The 19,422-nt window shown below is 42.3% G+C and overlaps 2 protein-coding genes across 4 annotated transcripts; both read left to right on the top strand.

The window, feature by feature from the left end:
• Positions 1–57: 57 nt before the first annotated feature.
• pfkfb2b (6-phosphofructo-2-kinase/fructose-2,6-biphosphatase 2b) lies at positions 58–13,813 on the top strand. Of its 3 annotated transcripts, none has more exons than XM_076268950.1 (17): positions 58–209; positions 792–930; positions 1,624–1,749; positions 2,383–2,479; positions 4,143–4,209; positions 4,571–4,645; positions 4,726–4,782; positions 4,928–5,052; positions 5,237–5,444; positions 5,666–5,812; positions 6,081–6,185; positions 6,290–6,419; positions 7,966–8,028; positions 8,282–8,346; positions 9,160–9,354; positions 10,209–10,231; positions 11,217–13,813. In XM_076268950.1, exons 2-17 carry the CDS (start codon positions 846–848, stop codon positions 11,284–11,286), a joined length of 1,638 nt encoding a protein of 545 aa, XP_076125065.1. In that variant the 5' UTR covers positions 58–209; positions 792–845; the 3' UTR covers positions 11,287–13,813. The 3 variants fall into 3 exon arrangements, with proteins under 3 accessions (XP_076125065.1, XP_076125064.1, XP_076125066.1); XM_076268949.1 differs by having other exon boundaries at positions 766–930; XM_076268951.1 differs by lacking the exon at positions 10,209–10,231 and having other exon boundaries at positions 59–209; positions 766–930.
• Positions 13,814–13,963: 150 nt separating this feature from the next.
• On the top strand, positions 13,964–17,905 carry yod1 (YOD1 deubiquitinase). The gene is made up of 3 exons (XM_076268288.1): positions 13,964–14,016; positions 15,100–15,324; positions 15,924–17,905. The coding sequence occupies exons 2-3, from the start codon at positions 15,117–15,119 to the stop codon at positions 16,640–16,642; spliced, it is 927 nt and encodes a 308-aa protein (XP_076124403.1). The 5' UTR covers positions 13,964–14,016; positions 15,100–15,116; the 3' UTR covers positions 16,643–17,905.
• Positions 17,906–19,422: the final 1,517 nt, after the last annotated feature.

Raw genomic sequence — 19,422 nt, 5'->3', positions numbered from 1 at the left:
CCCCTGTACTACCGGACATACGGTAAGGAAATTATGACGTCAGTATACACCTCCAAAACATTTGGCGTTTATGACTTGGAAGGTCATCAAAGTACGTCGGTGGTGTATGTAGGCACCGGGCTGTAGGGGCTACAGCAGTCACCTGGCTGCTGCGCTGAACAGGCAGATAAAACTCCCTGCTTGTGGCACTGGAAAAAATCCCGCAGACGGTAAGAAAAGAGTGAATTTCCTTATTCGTGGTACCTACTGCAATGGCTAGCGGCTACTATCAATAGTTAGAGGGCTAAACTATTATAATTGGCAAAAACACTATGTCTGATCAAACATAACACGGTGTGTCTTCAAGTAGTGAAATATAGCACTTCAACTAAGAGCTTAACATTTCATTTGTCAAATTTGAAACATAGTAGCCGTCCTATCCTTCGTAATGGCGTAGACAGAGGTACCCTGTGATGCTGAGTACTAGTCATCTGCTGTTATCGTAGCCGACGGTATCCATTTCTGAAGTCTGCGAAACTGAGAGTAGATTTGGCGCGGTTTTGCTACACAGGGTGCTTTAATATACTTCGATCATGGCTGGTCTCTTATTACATAACGTACACGGATTCGCTCTGACTGCACCTGCCTCAGTGGCTTTACGATCAGTGTACGCGGCATCTCCACACTAAGCATTAATCATCCTCAGAAGCTGATAAGTGATGTCATGCGAGAAATTGAGCACCTGCAAAAACAGCTCTGCCTATGTTGCTTTTTCTTCCCCTTCAGTACTGGCAGAAGTTATGTTTTCATAGGACAAAGACGTTTCCAAAGCCTACAGCTCAGCCCTTCACAACAGAAAGTTCATCATGTCTGCATGCCTTCAGCGAGAGAAGGGTTCAGCCAGTGGGGCTGAGACCAGGAAAACCGAGCCCCGAGGCAAGGATAAGAAATGTGAGTGCAGCCTCTGCCTTTTCAATGCTTTTGCAATGCTTCTAACAGATTTGACAACAGACAGAAAAAGGCGCTGAATGCAGAGTTGCTCTTGCCAAGTTTTTGCATCTCTTGAAATTATTATTGTGCACCTGTCCTGCAAATATGATTGAAAAGTCCAGCAGAGATTTTATTTAGGCTACATCAGGGCTGTTGTTTTTGTCTCGCTTGTGTGAATGATCCAATACGGAAGTGTTATATCTTAAGCACCTGCAGCAGTAGAGGTACATGCTGTGCTAACACTGTCCTGATGTTATCTTACCCTACTGCATAACTAAATAATCAAAAATCAAAAAGTTGATTGACTGCATAGTTCTGCTTAGGCACCAAAACATCTGTCTACTCATATCCTAATATGCTAATAATGTTAGTTGTTGGCAACTTGGCAGATCTTGCCTCTCCCTGGAGAAACCAACAGCTGAGCTCTCTCTCTCTCTCCTTTAATAATGCTGTTTGATGTTGCAGCGCGTTTTGTCTCCTGCTAGCAATATATTTTTAGCCCTTTTCCCACACTCATCAGGACTGTTTAGAATGTATCTCTCTCTCTCTCTCTCTCTCTCTCTCTCTCTCTCTCTCTCTCTCTCTCTCTCTCTCTCTCTCTCTCTCTCTTTTTCACTCACTCATTGACCTTGTTCCTCCACCCCTCTCTCCCAGCATGGGCATCCTACATGACCAACTCCCCTACAGTCATAGTTATGATTGGCCTACCAGCCCGGGGCAAGACCTACATATCAAAGAAGCTGACCCGCTACCTGAACTGGATCGGCGTGCCAACCAAGGGTGAGCGAGAGGGCTGCAACGATTAATATGTCTTATAAAATATGTGTAATGACCTGGCACGTCTGACAAGAGTAACGATGACTGACCTTAAAATTACATAATGACATGAATCAACCTCGTAGAGTTTTAAACTTGGGAGGATTCCACCCCTCCCCAAGGACAATGGCTCCAGTCAGTGTAGCTCTGTGTCACACAAAAGTGGGGGCAGCCGTGGCCTACTGGTTAGCACTTCGGACCTGTAACCGGAGGGTTGCCGGTTCGAACCCCGACCAACGGCTGAAGTGCCCTTGAGCAAGGCACCTAACCCCTCACTTACTCCCCGAGCGTCGCTGTTGATGCTAGTGTGTGCTTCACCTCACTGTGTGTACACTGTGTGCTGTGTATGTTTCACTAATTCACGGATTGGGATAAATGCAGAGACCAAATTTCCCTAACGGGATCAAAAGAGTATACTTATACTTATACTTATACTTATATACTTATAAAAGTGAGAACACAAGTCAATGCTCTTGTTTCTTTGGCTGTTTGGGGATTTATGTAATCTGTAAAGGCATATTCTTTATCTGACTATGTTTTTGCTACACAAGTGATATCTGCAGTACTCTTGTTAACATCACTATGTTCGCCTTGCAGTGTTTAATTTGGGCGTGTACCGTCGAGAGGCCGTCAGAGCGTATAAATCCTACGACTTTTTCAGGCATGACAATGAGGAGGCCATGAAAATAAGGAAGTAAGTTGTATACCATTCTGCTGTATAGAAACCCTTTTCATACACTCAGGGAACATTCCAGAAACTGGTTGAACAAGTCGCTGGTTGTCCAAGGCTCTCTTTTTTTTTTTTAGTAGCTGTTGTTGTGGTCACTTGCATGTGTTTGGTACACTGCACACGTGAAGTGGGCAACAGGACATTTTAACTCATTTGTTTACTCATTTAACACCGTCTTTAACAGACTCAAAGTCAAAGTTTTGCCAGCTTTGTCAAACAACATCTGTGGGTGTTACAGATGAATGATTAATAGTATTATGCAAATGGAGTAACCAAAGATAGGGCTACACACCACCTTTACATTCATACTTTGAAACATTAGACTGTGGCTGTTATCCATCTTACAAGTGCTGTTGACGCTTAATTTGTTTCTTCTGGTGTTCGCCTCTAACCCAGACAAAGAATGTTCCTCATAGGATTTATTGAAAGCTATGGCCTCTGTAGACCCAGCCTCTATGTAGTGCCTTTTTCACACGCAGAACCATGGCAAGGCTAGGTGGAAATCTTTCACAGCTGAAAATTACAACGAGTCCGATAACAGACAAAGACCTCAAAGAACTTCAACAGAGAAGAGACACTTGGACATGTACTGGGTCTAGGCTATTTCTGTTCTCAAGCTGTAGGAAAATCAATACTCTCTGAATGCTGGTCAGATTTTGTGTGCTGAACAAAACGTGTATGTATGAAATGCTCTTTCATGGGGCAGTGCGGTGGCTGCGCACTTCAGGTGTCAGGTTTCAGATGGTCGGCGTCTCTGCTGACAGGCAGGCTTACTTCCGCTCGGCCTCTCCTGGTTGCTATGCCGCTAATGTCTGATTTGCTGATGCCATGTGTCCCAGAACTGCTGGTCTTCTCGATACTCTAACACCTGGCATATTAACACTCACGCCATCTGTAGAGTCTGTGCAGACAAACACAGTGGTTTCGCGTCCCTGAATGGAGTGATACTCTCACCGTGTGCTGAGGAGATCCTAGCACCTTGGCTAATAACATAGAATCATGCCCATTTTGTTATGCCCAAATCTGCCCCAATATTTTATAAGGACAGTGGTCCTTACAGTTACAGTGGTCTACCTGAACAATAATCCCCTTGCTGGGAAAATAATTAATTATAATCCCATACCACTTTGTAGCCTAATGATTAGATTTGTTGCTTTTAAAAATGCGATGCGATAGCTCAGATTTCATCAGATAGCAGAATAGCTCCAGGCTAGTAGAGCCAATAATTGGTTGGTGTTGAAATATGCCTTTTTAAATAGCCTTTGATTGACACCTACAACATAGGTGAAGTATAGAAGTCTCACAGAAGAAGAATAGTCTCACAGCTTCCAGAAGATCACAGTTTAGAGTTTAGAGCACTGGTGTGTGTGTAATGTCAAAAAGTATTCCAAGCCCGTTAGTGACCTAAATACTCAAGCTGACCCTGTTACTCCCATTAATAAACTCGTGCCACTGGAGGCCGTACAATTTTTCCGTACAATCCTCTCCGCTCACTATTGAGGTAGGTCCAACAGAGTTGAATAGAGCAGTTGAATGTGTAATAGTGCAGTTTACTTACTCTGACCTTCAAAGTCAACCAATTGCTGTATTTCATTGGATTTAAATGCATTGTTTGTCTTTCTCACAGACAGTGTGCGTTGGTGGCGTTGCAAGATGTGAAGGCCTACTTGAACGAGGAAGGTGGACAGATTGCTGTAAGGCCCCAGCTTTTGTCTTCTAGTCTCGTCACCCAACCTTGAAGCACACATTGCAAGCAGGGATTCGTGACTAGTGCCCCCTGATGGTTCTAATAGGTTCTGTATTGCTGTCCTCTCCTTCTGTAGAGGGAGAAGTCAATGTTTTAGTTCTCTCTGCTCTGTGTGTGCTAGACGAGGTCATGTCTAATTTAAATCCCGGTATTGATCAGTGTATTCAGCATTCTCTACAATGCTCTATAGTGATCTTGCTAATGAGAGGATTTAGATGGCAAATGAGTCACAACACAGCAGAGTTGTATCTGAGAGGATTCATAGGGAGGTTTTCAGTGTTTTTGACACTGGCTGTGTTTTTGTGCAGGTGTTTGACGCAACCAACACGACGAGGGAGAGGCGAGACCTCATCCTGAGCTTTGCCGAGGAGAATGCGTATAAGGTGTAGTGCAGATACTTTCAGCATCTCGGATTTATGATTTATGTAATGTCACAGTGTAACAAGTGTCATTTCATGCCCAGGTCTTCTTTGTGGAGTCTGTGTGTGACGATCCTGAAGTCATTGCTGCCAATATTATGGTGAGTCCTGATATTCGAAAATCCTTTTTAGAGTAGGTTTTAGAATTATGTATTCTGGTACATGGTTTATCTTTCTTTTTCATTTCGGTATTAAGTCTTTTGTCAACACATTCTTTCCGTTTTCTGCAATCATTTTCCTGCACAGGAAGTGAAGGTCTCAAGTCCAGATTACCCAGAAAGCAACAGGGACAGGGTGATGGATGACTTCCTGAAGCGGATCGAATGCTACAAAGTGACATATCAGCCACTGGACCCTGATGAATGTGACAAGTAAGATATTTGGATGAACAGTATTTTTAGCTTATCCGGTACTACCATTTTTGTAATTTCAGTTAGTCTGAGAGTTTCAGCTACTTTTACAAGTTGATTAACTTGGCAGTGATACACACTGTAGCTATTCTGTTTGTGGTTATAACGGTCCTTTTCTGCTGCATCACCTGCGTTGTCTCTGCAGAGACTTATCGTTCATCAAGGTGATGAATGTGGGTCGTCAGTTCCTGGTCAACCGCGTGCAGGACTACATCCAGAGTAAGATTGTGTACTACCTCATGAACATCCATGTGCACTCCCACTCCATCTACCTGTGCCGACACGGTGAGAGTGACCACAACATGCAGGGCCGCATCGGCGGTGACTCCGAACTCTCCCCACGAGGAAAGCAGGTGCACAAAGAACGCTTTATTTGTTTACTTCACTTTTTTTAACTGACCCCTTGTGCTCATGCGTGTGAACAGTGTCATAACAGTTTCCTGAATGGCTGATACCACTCTGTAATCCTCATAGGTTTAGTGTGTTTGTCTCATTTGTCATCCTGATTACAGAAACATAAGCACAATTCCATATCTAATGGTGCTAGGGGTACTCTTTTCATGTCTTGCTGTAGTTTTCCCATGCGCTGCGTGACTTCATTGAGGAGCACAAGCTGTCAGACCTGAAGGTGTGGACCAGTCAGCTGAGGCGCACCATTCAGACTGCGGAGGAGCTGGGGGTCCCCTATGAGCAGTGGAAGATCCTCAATGAGATAGACGCTGTTAGTACTCACTCACTTCTGGTCGTTTAGATGAGTCCATCCAGATCGGTGAAAGGATAATTCAACTTAAACCTGGAACCTGAAATTCCGTAACCTTTTGTTGCTGGTAAACAGGGTCTTGCTAAGGTGCAGGAATGTTAGGAATGAGTGTAGCTGCTTTAGCCCAGTTTTAATGACCAGAATGTCCTGAATTCAGAATAATAATACATTTTCAATGGGCAAATATTCAATTCAATCCCTCTTAACTCACTGTATGTGTACGCTGCAGGGTGTGTGTGAGGAGATGACGTATGAAATGATCCAGAACACATTCCCAGAAGAGTTTGCCTTGAGAGATCAGGACAAGTATCACTACCGTTACCCCGGAGGAGAGGTATGATCGCAGCAAGCACACAGAGTCTTCTCCTTATTCTCAGTCACCACACTTAAAACTTTCAACTGTTATAAACTCTGTGTGTCCCACCACTCTTGCCATAGTCTTACCAGGATCTGGTGCAGCGTCTGGAGCCAGTGATCATGGAGCTGGAGCGCCAGGGGAATGTGCTGGTCATCTGCCACCAGGCCGTCATGCGCTGTCTGCTGGCCTACTTTCTGGACAAAAGTGCAGGTGAGGTACAGCTGCAGTATGTTGACGTTAAAGTTAAAGTTGACTGATTTTTAGCAGACACTAAAGCGACACAGACTCGCAACAGTGAGTTCCGGAATCAAATTGATTGTCAGTCTGTGATGTTACCACTGCTCTACACCATGCCGGTTAGATAAATAAAATGTATTCATTATATATCATTTACTTTGTTAACATCCATGGATTGATCAGGATGTGCTCAAAAACCTGTGTTACATAAGTATTGTGATAGATCCAGTGGTGGAGGAAGTACTGAATCTCAGTACTTAAGTAAAAGTACAAATACACAGAGAAATATTTACTTTAGTAAAAGTAAAAGTACCACAATGACAACCCTACTTAAGTAAAAGTAAAAAGTACCTGCTTTTAAATGTACTTTAAGTATTAAAAGTAAAAGTATTTGCATAATGATTTATTCTCTTAATATCTATATTCTAAAAGAAAAATTAGTATGGGCTGTGGCATTTTAATTAAGCTAGTTTTAGGTTATACTCGACTAGATAGTTTCAAGCTAATGCAATTGTGCTTACCATCTGTGGCCCAGTTTACATTCTGACCTACAATTCTAGAGACTGTAATTCTGGTCATCTACTAGGGTGATCTGCTGAGTAAAATATAATTCAGCAAAACACGAGAGCCTGAAGTTTAACGGGGTAGACAAGGGAAACGTCGGGTGGATCGTAATGCCAATTCTGCTGATTGAACAGAAAAGTTGCTGAGGAAGGTGTCTTCATGATTAGGTTCAGTTTCACTTGCGCAGACGCACATACAGTAGACATTGAATGAGCGCTCACATTTCTACCCCCAATTGTAGGCTATGCCTCTTTATTTGATCACACACAATTAAGAAATATTTCCTAATCTGGAAAATGCTACGCTATGCTATAATAGTCTACCATTCATTTGTACCGCAAATGATCAGATGTGTGGCAGAAGCATGGGCATAGCCTGTAACTTCGCTGATCCGCGGATAGCAATCTCATCGGAGAGGAGGCCCTAACGCTGCAGATAACAGTCAGAGAAAGGCACAGAACACAGTTGCATGTACAGTGTAGCCATGGGTCTGGTGAATATAGCCTACCGAATGCAGATGGCTACAAGCTCACGCTTTGCCTGGTCTAGACTAGAAGCTTATATTTAAAAGATTTAGAAGCTGGGCACGTAGCTCCAGAATCTTTGGTAGCAACCCCGCCCCCTGGTAAAACAAACGTGTTTGTCAGAGAGAAAAACAATCTGATCATAAAATGTATTGTAAAAAGGAACGATGGTGTTGTAGAAATGTAGCGGAGTAAAAGTACAGATAATTGCTGTAAAATGTAACGAAGTAAAAGTCAAAAGTATGCACTATAAATTCTACTTAAGTAAAGTACAAATACGTGGAAAATTTACTTAAGTACAGTAACGAAGTATTTGTACTTCGTTACATTCCACCACTGGATAGATCACAACACATTGTTTTTATTGAAGGGAAATCATTAAAAACATGTGATAGATAGATGTGAAGATGTTGTTTTGGTTTGGTGTTTAGATGACCTACCCTACTTGAAATGTCCTCTTCATACAATTCTGAAACTGACACCAGTGGCTTATGGTAAGATCTGTAAAGTTTTTGTTTTTACTTTTAACTTGTTTTTCATCGGTATGATTTCATACAATTCTGTATCTTATATTTTTTTTTAAATATGCAGGCACCCCTTATTCTACTGAAAAGTTAATCTTACCGGATTGCAGTAGGAATTATGTACTGCAATATTTTGTCTTTTGTGTGTGACCTACTGCTAGATATTAACGAAAACACATTTTATTCCAATATGAGTGGAATGTTAATGACTCCCATCACCCAGGTTGCAAAGTGGAGACGTTTTACCTGAATGTGGAAGCCGTGAGCACCCACCGCGACCGACCCCTCGTAAGTCCCCTCCAGTACCTTGACACGTCATGCCTGCCACTGCAACATGTTCAATCCGCCAACTCCCTCTCTCAGCACACTTGACCTGTTAGTTACTGCATTGCATGACCGCAAGGGTTACTGAACACACAGCCACTGCATAGCTACAGCATGCAGTGACACTGAGTAGTAGTTAGAAATGACTGTTTAGCATGTTGCTATTTATCTTCTCTTACGTAGAATGGCCTGAAAGGCGCATGTATCTTCACTTCCATATCACAAATGCCATTTTAGTCACAGGCTTAAATGGACTTGGATACATGGTAAAGCTGTGCTAGTTAGATATGTGTCCCTTATTTTCAACTGTCCTTCTTTCTGTATCCAGTAACCAACATGTGGTTCAGTACTTTTCTCCTCATGAAGCAAGCCCTCAGATACTAGATCTCTTACCTCTTCCCCTATAAATCCCCTTTTAGTCAAATTATTTCCTGTGGTCAAGATCCTCAACATTCAGTCATTTCATGGTCGACCGTCATCATGTAGAGTGGATTGTTGTGTGGAGTGCTGTTTACTGATGTATCTGACTGGCAGTGGTTCAGTTTTGAAATTCTGTTTGGTCTCCCACTGGGTCTGTGAATGTGTTATCAGCGAGTTAGGATTCTGGGAGTGATGAATCATTTACTCAGGGAGATCAGTGTGTGAGGTTTTAGTTTTGATTTGCTTTGAGAGGGAGGGAGGGAGGGAGGGAGGGTGAGGGGAGGGGGGGGAGCTGGTTGAGAGGGCTGTGATTCTTCCTGCTTAACCCTCCTGGTGGTCTCTCCCATCTTCAACCAGGGTAAAGTGCGAAGAGAGCCCGCACCCGTCCTGCTCCGACGGAATAGTTTCACCCCTCTTTCCAGTCACGACCAGATTAAACGCCCCCGGCTCTACAGCGCCGGCAACCGGCCCTGGCTGCCCCTCGCCCCCTCCCCCTCTGCCCTGCAGTTCCCCGGGACGCCAGAGGGGGAGCTGATGCACCAACAAAGCCAAGTTAGTGTTTGACTCCTTGGGCGGCACTCTCGCTCTCTCTCTCTCCACAAAGTCCTTGCTGCCTACCTCGGCCTTTGTTGAAAACCTGATAACTTCTAACTCCTGTGCTCGTGCTTCCCTCGCAAAAACAAACCAATCCTTTCCCACAGGTTCCACTTAACTCTCCCTGTGCCTCGTAAAGTGGAGTTAACCGTGTCCGTGATTGGCATGCCTTGAAATACTCTCCATTGGCTTTGTTTTGTTTTCCCCTGGACTTCCTCTCATCCTAATTGCTTGCCCTGCTGTATCTCAATATCTGGGTTGCACTGTCTGCATGTCCTCTGTTTTTGCTCGGCCTGTTCATTATCGTGATGTGTACTGGATGCGGTGCTTTTTTTTCCCTCTTATTTTTTTGGGGCTCCTGAGTTGTAGGCATCAATCAATCAATCCATCACATTTAGACTATGCTGATGTTATTTACAAATATAATGGTTAGAGAATGTGTGAAGTCTCCCTCAAGGTCAAGCTGGGAACACAGATCCAAACAGTTGGCACTTTTAGTTTCATGTACTATAACACAAACAAACTGTAGTCCTCTTTAAGATCATTTGAAGGATCTGTTGTCTGCTTGAACTCATATTTATCTACCACTTAATGATAATTATAATGATTATCTTAGCTAAAAAACTACAACACTACAGCTAACTTAACGTGGCTTATTCACACATTAAAATGACACATACTATTACCACAGGCTTACCTTGCATAGTAGAGCCTGTTTGCTTGGCCTCGTCAGTACTGTGCTTCAGCTCCTGTTTCCATTTCTATCTCTCCTCTCTTCCTCTCTGTGTCCCCCTCTCCTTTCATCTTCACAGCCCCGGTTAGGAAACAGCTGTCTGTGAGTATTTTTGGAGACTTCCGCTGTGCTTCTCTGACTTTTTTACCTCCCTTTTTTTTTAGCCTGTTGTGTGGATTCACCCCTTCACTGAGGGATAGTTTCACACAAATGGTTCTCTAACTTCACAGTTTGTTTTGCATTTTTGACCTTTTTTATTGCCTGTAGATCACACTACGATCTGGTAGTTGAGGATTAACTTGTTGTCCTAGCCAGTTATTCTGTAGGTCGCCCATCAAATATAAATGTAACTCGTAAACTCTTTTCATCAAACTGCTGTGGGTTGCATCTGAGGTGTATGCTTACAACTATGCAAGCAGCACAACAATTTAATTTGTTTTGTTTTGATGTGTTTGAAATGTGTTTGAAAAAGTCAAGTTTTGCATTCATGCACTGCCACTGCCACTGACACGGTTATTTCCATGCTATAGATTGCAATGGAAATATTTTTATGGAGCTATGGCTTTTGGCTGCTTGTTTTACTTTACTATGAGTGTACTACTAGTACACCATCCGCATTAGTGAATTCAATCAAACTCACCAGTCTTTATTGAGATTGTTTGCTGTATTGTTCAATGTTTCTTTGTTGATTCGCAATGGGTACTGGTGATGTCTGATTGAATCTTTTGTATTGTGTTGTTGGATTTTGCCATCTGCCATGAAAGGATTTGTGTTGTAACAGAAAAAAAGCCAAAAACATTTGTAATTGAACAGTTAGCGATGATAGCCTTTCAGCGTATGTACCAGGATTCTAATCATAACAGCACAGCATATAATGCTACATTCTTCTCCTTGTTTGTACACGATTATTTGTAGATTATGTTGATGTTTTTATAACAGTTACATAAAGAAAATGAAATGTATGTACGCTATTGCATTCCGGTGTTTGAATCTCCGAATATTAGTTACAGAATAACCTCTGCTCTTGGATTTTTGGCTAGTTTGCCTATACCCAAAGAGGTAATAATTTCCGTCTTTCTTTCCCAAGGAACCCCTGTGTGAAGGAAATGACTCTGACTCCCCAGAAGAAGCTAGTGACTGTGTTCGTTTCTGAATAGACCTGACAGAAGACTCACACTCCACTCAAGACTCCCTGATACCTCCTCACCCACAACCAACAGACAACTCCTTGTGGGTTTCCTTTCTGCTCCTCCTGCCTCCTCCTCTCTCTGTGGCCCTCTGTATGACATTACATATATACAGTATATGCATATTGTTATAACCAACCAGCATGTCAAATATCCACAAGTAGACAGCTGAACAGTCCTATGCATGTGTCCTTTACATGGGCCCTGGACCCCTTGCCGAAATGTAATGCTTTCAGTAGTCAAATGTTTTCAGCTGAATGCCTTATAGCCTGTGACTACTCACAAGAAACATCGGTTGTCACAGAACTAAATGTTGGATAAAGCCAAGGGTAGCTGCTAATGTGCTAACTCAACAACATTGTTTTCTCTGTGAATTCAGGTCTAGGTTCAGTCTTAAGTGTCTGCTGTTAGACTTAGACATTAATGAACTGACTGAAGCTCTTCAGTTTGTGCACAGTTTATGGGCTTTGTGTGAAACTAGATCAGGCAGTGGCAATGACTGTGTTTTTACACTAAGGCCTGTGCTATGTGAACACTACAAGCTTTAACTGTCCGATGTGATTGTAAGATTATTTTTTTTAATATATTGAAGAATTGGAATAGATGACTATGGTTATGTCTGATAAGACAATACAGAAATGTCTCACACGCTTAAATCTTAGTGCAAAGACACCAAAAATGATCTATATGAATGCATCAACTTGATTTGAATATTTATTTGTGTACTAAAGCTAGAGGTTTGCATTGCAATTAGTTATTATAGTTATTATTGCAAATAGTTAGCTTATTATATTTTTGAGGAGGTCTTATTGTGGGAATGCAATACAGGTTTAAGTCCATTTAGGGACAGAGCACGCTTACTCTACATACACTTGTACCTCAAAGAAATGGACGAGGCAGTTTTCAGAAGATTCTAGAAGATTAGGTGACATTTTGGTCACTGAAAATAATAGTAAAGAAAGGCTTCATAAAGTGATGAAGGGACCAAAAACTGTTGTCATGTTGGGTTCCCTTTCAACATCGTCAATATGCTATCCAAATTACATGGCTGAACATCTGGCTAATTTGTTGAATGGTTGTGGAGGGTTTGTTTTTTAAAATAACTGTTCAGATTATTTCAAAAGTTTGACATGCACAGGAATAGCTGATGAAATGTGTAAGTAGACTGACTTCAAAAACGCTGGAGGCAACGCAGGCCATTATGCCTTTAGTTGAATGGTAGCGCCCCCTTGTGATAAAATGACACTTTAACTATATGCCTACATTCTCAGAACAGGGGTAGAGGCAGGTACACAATTTAGTGCACACCAAAACTTCACCAAGATATATTTTCACTTACTGTTTGCTACAAAAGGATATTATTGTGCCTTTCACAGCTCCTTTGTCAGAAATAACTTTTTATGTGCTCTTGAGCTCAGTGGTCTGCTAGGAGGATATCATTGCAGTAGATTTGACAGAAAATTTAATACACTGCATGAATTAGATTTGGCTGGGGTTGTTTCACCCTATGTCATTATACATTTTGAAACAGGCCTTAATCAAATTGACCAACACACATGTTATGAACATATTTTATTTTCAGATTTCAGATGGAAAACATTTTGCAATTTTAAAGAAAACTCCATTCGGCATCAGATAAAATCAAATAACATAAGTTGGGAATTCAGTTTTGAAGAATGTTCTTATGTCAATTTGGCAAGATTCTGAGTGACTTGTTTTTGTAATACAAGTGAGCGCTTTGATATTAGAGCCTACCAGCAAAAGCTATATTAGATATGTATATGATATTTATAAAATATGCCTTTTTAGGGGTGGCAACCATACTGAAGGATGTACATATGTTTGCATACATTTGTTTCATGTGTGAAGTATTCATGTCGAATTTTGCTACAAAAAAGGAAATATGATCTGGGGCCTACTGTTGCTCCATTGGACACTGTACAATGCTGCTGTAAATGTGAGATTTGTGGTGGACAGACTGTTTGTTCAGTAAAACACTGTCTTGGTTTTGAACTGCATTTGAATTACTGTAGGGACTTTTGAGAGAACTTATGTGCTTTTGTTGTACATGCTGTGCCTCTGGAGAAACTGAAAGTACTGTATCCACCTTGTGACAATGCTTCTATTTGACTAATATACACTGAAGTTTTTGAGAGCACCTCTGCTGAATTGTGTCCAGTAAGGTGCCATGACGGTTTCAACAAGTCTGTCTAGTTCATTGGGTTACAACAAGTCAGACTTGTTCTGGAACTGTTGCTGTGTTAGGCCTACTATTGAATGTTGGAGTCGAGTTATCAGTTTGTCAGGTCAATAACATATGTCTTTCTGTGATGCTGAAACGCAAAAGCTCATAATCTACTGTAATATCCAGATTTGTCATGTTTTCTCTACATATATTTTGTGCTGTCTCCCGTTTAGTTAAGCTGTTGTCGGTAGAATCACATTTATGGCTGTAATAATACAAATATAATCGGTATATTAAAATGCTTAAAATATACCATCAGCTGTGATTATTGAATGTGTTGTTATAGTGTAATTAATATTACTGATAGGCTACATTTAAGATTTTAATTTAACACCATGTTTTCTCTTTCTGCACGAAAGGGATGGTGTTATTTACGTCATATTGTGTTCTTTGATGACGAAATACGCATGTGAGTTGTCAGTGTGGTGTAGTGTTGTTTTGAGAGGAGAAGAGTGGTAAGAGGAAACGAACTTTCTACGCTGTGGGCTGAAATGATTGTTCGCTGTTTTCTGTAATCACTTGGAGTGACATTGGCACCATTTTATGATGCTGATTCCGTGTAAACGCTACGTTACAACTTCTTACAAGCAGAGTTAATCTAGATGGCAAATAGCTGGTTGGCTAGTTAGCCATAATTCAACAAGCTAACGCTAGCCTGCTATGGACGAGATGGACAGCCAGTTAGCTAAGCCAACGAGTCATGTATTTGATAACAAATGGGCTGTGCTTACTTTAAATACAGCCCCTTACTTTAGCAACATTCTTAGTTTACCAAGTAGCGGATTTGAATTACAATTCGTATTGGAAAGGCTGAGCACCCGATAGCAAATGTTAGCAGTATTTAGCTTTTCGAAGCAATGCAAGCCAAGCTTTTCTTTTGTGTTTTAGACCATGGGCTTGGGTGGCGCGTTGTCAATAGACATTCAACACAGTCTTGTGAATAATAGGAAAAGGGGAAAATAAACTACGGCTAGTTAGTAGTACGAGCGTATTGACTTACATGTCAATAGCATTTGGATCGTAAACATATTGAACTTCCCCATCTTGCTAAACTTTAGATAGCATTTTTAGCCAGTAAGAGAGCTAACGTTAGTTGGCTAGCCACCCTATGTTTTGTTCTGTCTGTGTTGTAGAGTCAAGATTAGGCCTAGTTTTGTCCTCCAATAAACGTTATAGACGAAGAACTTGCTATAACACTTCACCTGCCCAAAAACGTAACGTTTGTTTAAAAAAAAACTAAACATTTCTAGGTGCATTTGGTGGCCAGTTGCTGTGAGCCCATTACCTCATCCTGTGTGATCTGCTCAAGTTAAATTCTGCCTTTAAACCCAGAGGCAAAATCCTGTTACTGTTAAGAAATAATTTAATCTGTCAGTTTCGTTTTAACATTCATAAAAGGTGCATCACCACTAGGCTTCCACTTGTCAGTGTGGTTGTAATGGGGTTATTTCATTTGTTTGTTCCAATGCACACACATCAAATAGTCATCTGAGTTGTATGTGCCTCTCTTTATTGTGGTCCATTTTCATTCCGTGCAGATTCATAGGAGCCCAGGATGCTGCGTCTGCGTTGCAAGGCCAAAAATGGGACCCATCTAATGCAGGGCCTCACACACCAATCCTGTGTTCAGGAGCTGAAACACAAGGTAGAGGAGCTTACCGGGATCCCGTGTGAAGTCCAGAAAATCATGGTGGGCTATCCTCCCTCTAGCCTTGACTTTCGCGATGGAGACGCCACCCTCAACGACTACCCCATCAAATCAGGTGCAAGTCCTCTATTCTAGAGGTTGTTTCTTTGGATTATTTGACACGCCAGTGTTTCCCATACATTGTGGCTTATTTGTGGCGGCCCACCATAATATCAACACTGACCACCACACAATGATTTTCTATGTTGTTCTACTTAAATGGGATGAAATCCTGTCATTGTAGAGCTATGTGCGCCTTTGCACAGCCTCTCCTTGTGTCTCTGTCCCTCAATGAACCTGCATGAACGTTTAAAGAAAACATTAAAAATCCTGCAAGGATTATTGCTGGCATAGAATACGACTGGCTAAATCGTGATTAAATCCAGTTAGAATCATAACCACCTTTGTGCACATTTGTTCAAAACTGTGAACACACCCATCACCTACCACCACAAATAGAATTTAATTCTGTGGGAAACACTGCATCTGGTATTTTATGTTTAAGCCAATTAGGTTGACAACTGTTACTATCAGGAGGAAAGTAATATTATTTACAGAGCACATTTAAAACAACTGTTGTTGACCAAATTAACTGTGCATTAGTACCGTGAAAAGAGACCCGTGTCACAAAGTGACACGTGTCTTATGGCAATGTTTCTTTTCTGTGGTCACCAGGAGACACGCTCATTGTGGAGGAGGAGAAGAACAAGCCCAAGCCCCAGACGACACCTACGCCTGCGGCGCCCACCAATGTGCCCAAGGGGCCCTCCCTGGACAACACCGGGCCAACTCTAGAGCGGCGGGTGGTGCCGGCCGACAACTCCTGCTTGTTCACCAGTGTGCACTACGTGGTGGAGGGCGGCGTGTATGAGCCGACGTGCGCCCCCGAGATGCGCGGCCTCATTGCCCAGATCGTGGCCAGCGATCCCACTGCCTACTCGGAGGCCGTGCTGGGCAAGACCAACGACGAATACTGCGCCTGGATCCGGCGCGAAGACACCTGGGGCGGCGCCATCGAGGTGTCCATCCTCTCCAAATTCTACCAGTGCGAGATCTGCGTGGTGGACACGCAGACGGTGCGCGTGGACCGGTTCGGCGAGGACGCCGGTTACCAGAAGCGCGTGATGCTCATCTACGACGGCATCCACTACGACCCGTTGCAGAAGGTGGCGGCGGGCTCGGACACGCCGCCCCAGACGGTGTTCTCCACGACGGACGACGTGACACTGGCGCAGGCCCTGGAGCTGGCGGACGAGGCACGGCGCAAGCGCCAGTTCACGGACGTAAACCGCTTCGCGCTGCGCTGCATGGTGTGCCAGACGGGCCTGGTGGGACAGAAGGAGGCGCGGCAGCACGCCAAGGAGACCGGCCACACCAACTTTGGGGAAGTGTGAGCATAGAAGCAGAGGAAACAAAGGGATGGTCTGCTGATCTTACCACCAAGCCCTGCTTTCTCCCCCTCCCCCCCCACTCCCTTCACCTTCATGACCACCAATAACGTTACCCCTTCCTGCCCACCTCACATAACCTCCCCCACTAAAGAACACTTGCCTCAGAGCCCTCACCCTCCTCCTGACCCTGCCGCACCTCACGGCTACCCACCCCAGTGTGTGCTGTCGTCTACCTCACATTGCCCAGCACAGCCAAGAGACGCTCCCTCAGTCGCACTGTCTGGTCCCACCACGTCAGTATTAAAAACCGATCGTCCTTCCTCTCCTGAGGTGAAAGACTGCTGTTTCAGTGTTCCTGTAGTTCTCAGAAATCAGCTCAGTATTGTAAGCTAACACAGAGACACAAACACAAATGCATAATGGTGGACCATCTTATGGGTTTGAGCACGTAGGCCGACAAGAGAGAGGTTTCTCTTGAAACCAAAACAAACAAAACACACGTAACTTTCATTCTCACACAGAATGCCTTTATCAAAGCATCTCACTACACTGCTGTGGCACTACTGCAAAACCCTTGTGGTTGTCTGTGTGTGTGTGTGTGTGTGTGTGTGTGTGTGTGTGTGTGTGTGTGTGTGTGTGTGTGTGTGTGTGTGTGTGTGTGCGCGCGTGCGAGTGAGAGAGAGCGAGAGAGTGAATTATGAGTGAGTGACATTTTTTGTCAAGTATTGGACTCTTAAGAGCCTACTTGACACCCAGGTTGGAAGCTCTACACAAGTTCTCAGTATCTGTTGGTACACTAATTGCTGTTACTTGAAAAAATAAAACAAACAAAAAAAAGTAGTCACTGAAGATCAAACTGAGTATCTTAGTTAGACGATGGACAATTACTAGCTTTAAGTGGCATCATTTGTTTTGTATGAAAGGACTTCTTGATTTTGTTGTTGTTTGTTTTTTTTATGTTTACTTGACAAGGAATTAATGAATTTACCATTTCCTCTGATGCAGACTACCGAGGATGGCAATGGTGCTACAATTTAAATGATCATTTTATTGATTTTTTTTTTTTTTTTGGTAAATGTTTGGGCTTGGCTATGATGCAACAGGAACCTGTGATTGGTGATGGCTTGATTTCAGTGTATTGTGACATTTTTTAAGCATTTTCTTTCAGATTACCAAAAGATGTCATGCAGGACCTTTTGCAAACTTGGATGAAGTGATTGTTTTTGGTTCTGATTTTAAATCAGGGGATAATAAAGAGTGATGGTGGTTTGAGTGGTGTATTTTTAAACTGATATACTTTAGAATGTATACTAAAGCTGTTGTTGGAAATCTCAAATGTAGATGTACACACTGAATACATTTGCAGTCAGGTACTGAAGACCTTTGTCGAAGTGCGAGTAGTGCGTGCGAAAGGGCCTCATCAGGTCCAGAGTCCCAAATGGGTAGGCCTACACAGCGGTAATGGTGCATTTAGAGTCGACCTTTAGGTAAAGGTCTATTTCTGATGATGACCGAGAGATAGCCCCACTAACACGTTAAGGGAACGTTCGGGAACGTTAGTGTATGGTTCCCTAAAGGGTAGTTCGAACCAAACCAAAAACTAACGGTTAGGGAACGTTACCTAAGGTTTAACGTTCCTAAACGTTCTCCTGTGGTTGCACAGTACCTTCACACAACGTTCCCTAGGTCATATGGTAAACTATGTGCTAGGTTAGTAACTTAATTTCTCTCGATCAAAAACACTGACCTCTAAATAATGACCTCCGTAATGAATCGTTTAAATAGGATTACCACTTGATTCACTTGGATTAGACGAAATGTTATTTTAAGTAACCTTTGCCACTAATTCCTTGATTAGAGTAGCCAGTCTATTACATGGATGTGTTTGTTGATATAATTTGTTCCGTAGCCTACAACAACGTTTTACATTTAAACATACCGATGCATTATAAAGTCGTGTAGTAGGCTACATCAAAGTTTCAGACCAAAATGTTGTAAATGATCAATTAGGTGTATGCAAAATCCCTATTACCTAAACTTTAGTTATAGTCGGCAATATGACCTGAAAACATCTGACTTGGTTATTTTCTAGCCGTTCTGCGCGTCCCATTCATAATAGTCTACCCCACATGATAGTAGCATTTTTCTGTCAGCTAGACAGGACAGCGTAGACACCTGGGAATAACGAAATGTTTTTCTACTGACAGTAGGCTAGCCCAGTGTTTCTCAAACTTTTTTTCTGGGGACCCACTTTTTTAAAATGACAGACTATCGCGACCCAACTCATGACTGTGGTAGTTAACAAAGATCCTAATAGAAAGCTGTTAGCTTTCCTAAGCTATGTAAGGTATAAGCTAGGGGTTTTACACAACATAAATTGTCACTATGCTAAAAATTGTTAAATTTATTGAAATAATGACAAGTTCTAAATATATCCTCTTCAACAGAGTTAAAATCAGCTGGTGCTGCAGATATAATAATAAATAAATAAATACATAATAACACACATATTTCTGTTTTCCAGCAACATATTAGGAAGCATATGCCATTTTACAGCACTGTACAATATAATCAATGGAATACCAACATGCTGCATTAAATGGATCCATAATCCTGTCATACTGAGCATGCTGGTTGGGAAATATTTTTGAAATAAACTTTGCAGAGATGTGATGTAGGCCTACTGTTTAACACATGGGATCACAAGAGTGGCTCCCGAATCAGACGTTTCAGCGATTTCGCTCAGAAATCTCAAAGGCATAATACTGTCGCGATCGAGGCGC

The sequence above is a fragment of the Alosa pseudoharengus genome, unplaced genomic scaffold (assembly GCF_046254945.1).
Source record: "Alosa pseudoharengus isolate Yale_2024_CS ecotype anadromous, Long Island Sound unplaced genomic scaffold, YU_APseudo_1.1 YU_APseudo_1.1_scf_5, whole genome shotgun sequence".
Lineage (NCBI taxonomy): Eukaryota > Metazoa > Chordata > Actinopteri > Clupeiformes > Clupeidae > Alosa > Alosa pseudoharengus.
Note: the sequence above shows the minus strand (reverse complement) of the source record. Positions and strands in the feature narration are given on the sequence as shown.

Bases quoted from the DNA above. Each gene is read 5' to 3' on its own strand.
- pfkfb2b (XM_076268950.1), top strand. From the start codon at position 846: ATGTCTGCATGCCTTCAGCGAGAGAAGGGTTCAGCCAGTGGGGCTGAG. The intron at 931-1,623 runs GTGAGTGCAGCC...CCTCTCTCCCAG, and splicing joins CCGAGGCAAGGATAAGAAAT to CATGGGCATCCTACATGACC. The intron at 6,420-7,965 runs GTGAGGTACAGC...TTTGGTGTTTAG, and splicing joins CTTTCTGGACAAAAGTGCAG to ATGACCTACCCTACTTGAAA.
- yod1 (XM_076268288.1), top strand. From the start codon at position 15,117: ATGCTGCGTCTGCGTTGCAAGGCCAAAAATGGGACCCATCTAATGCAG. The intron at 15,325-15,923 runs GTGCAAGTCCTC...TGTGGTCACCAG, and splicing joins CGACTACCCCATCAAATCAG to GAGACACGCTCATTGTGGAG.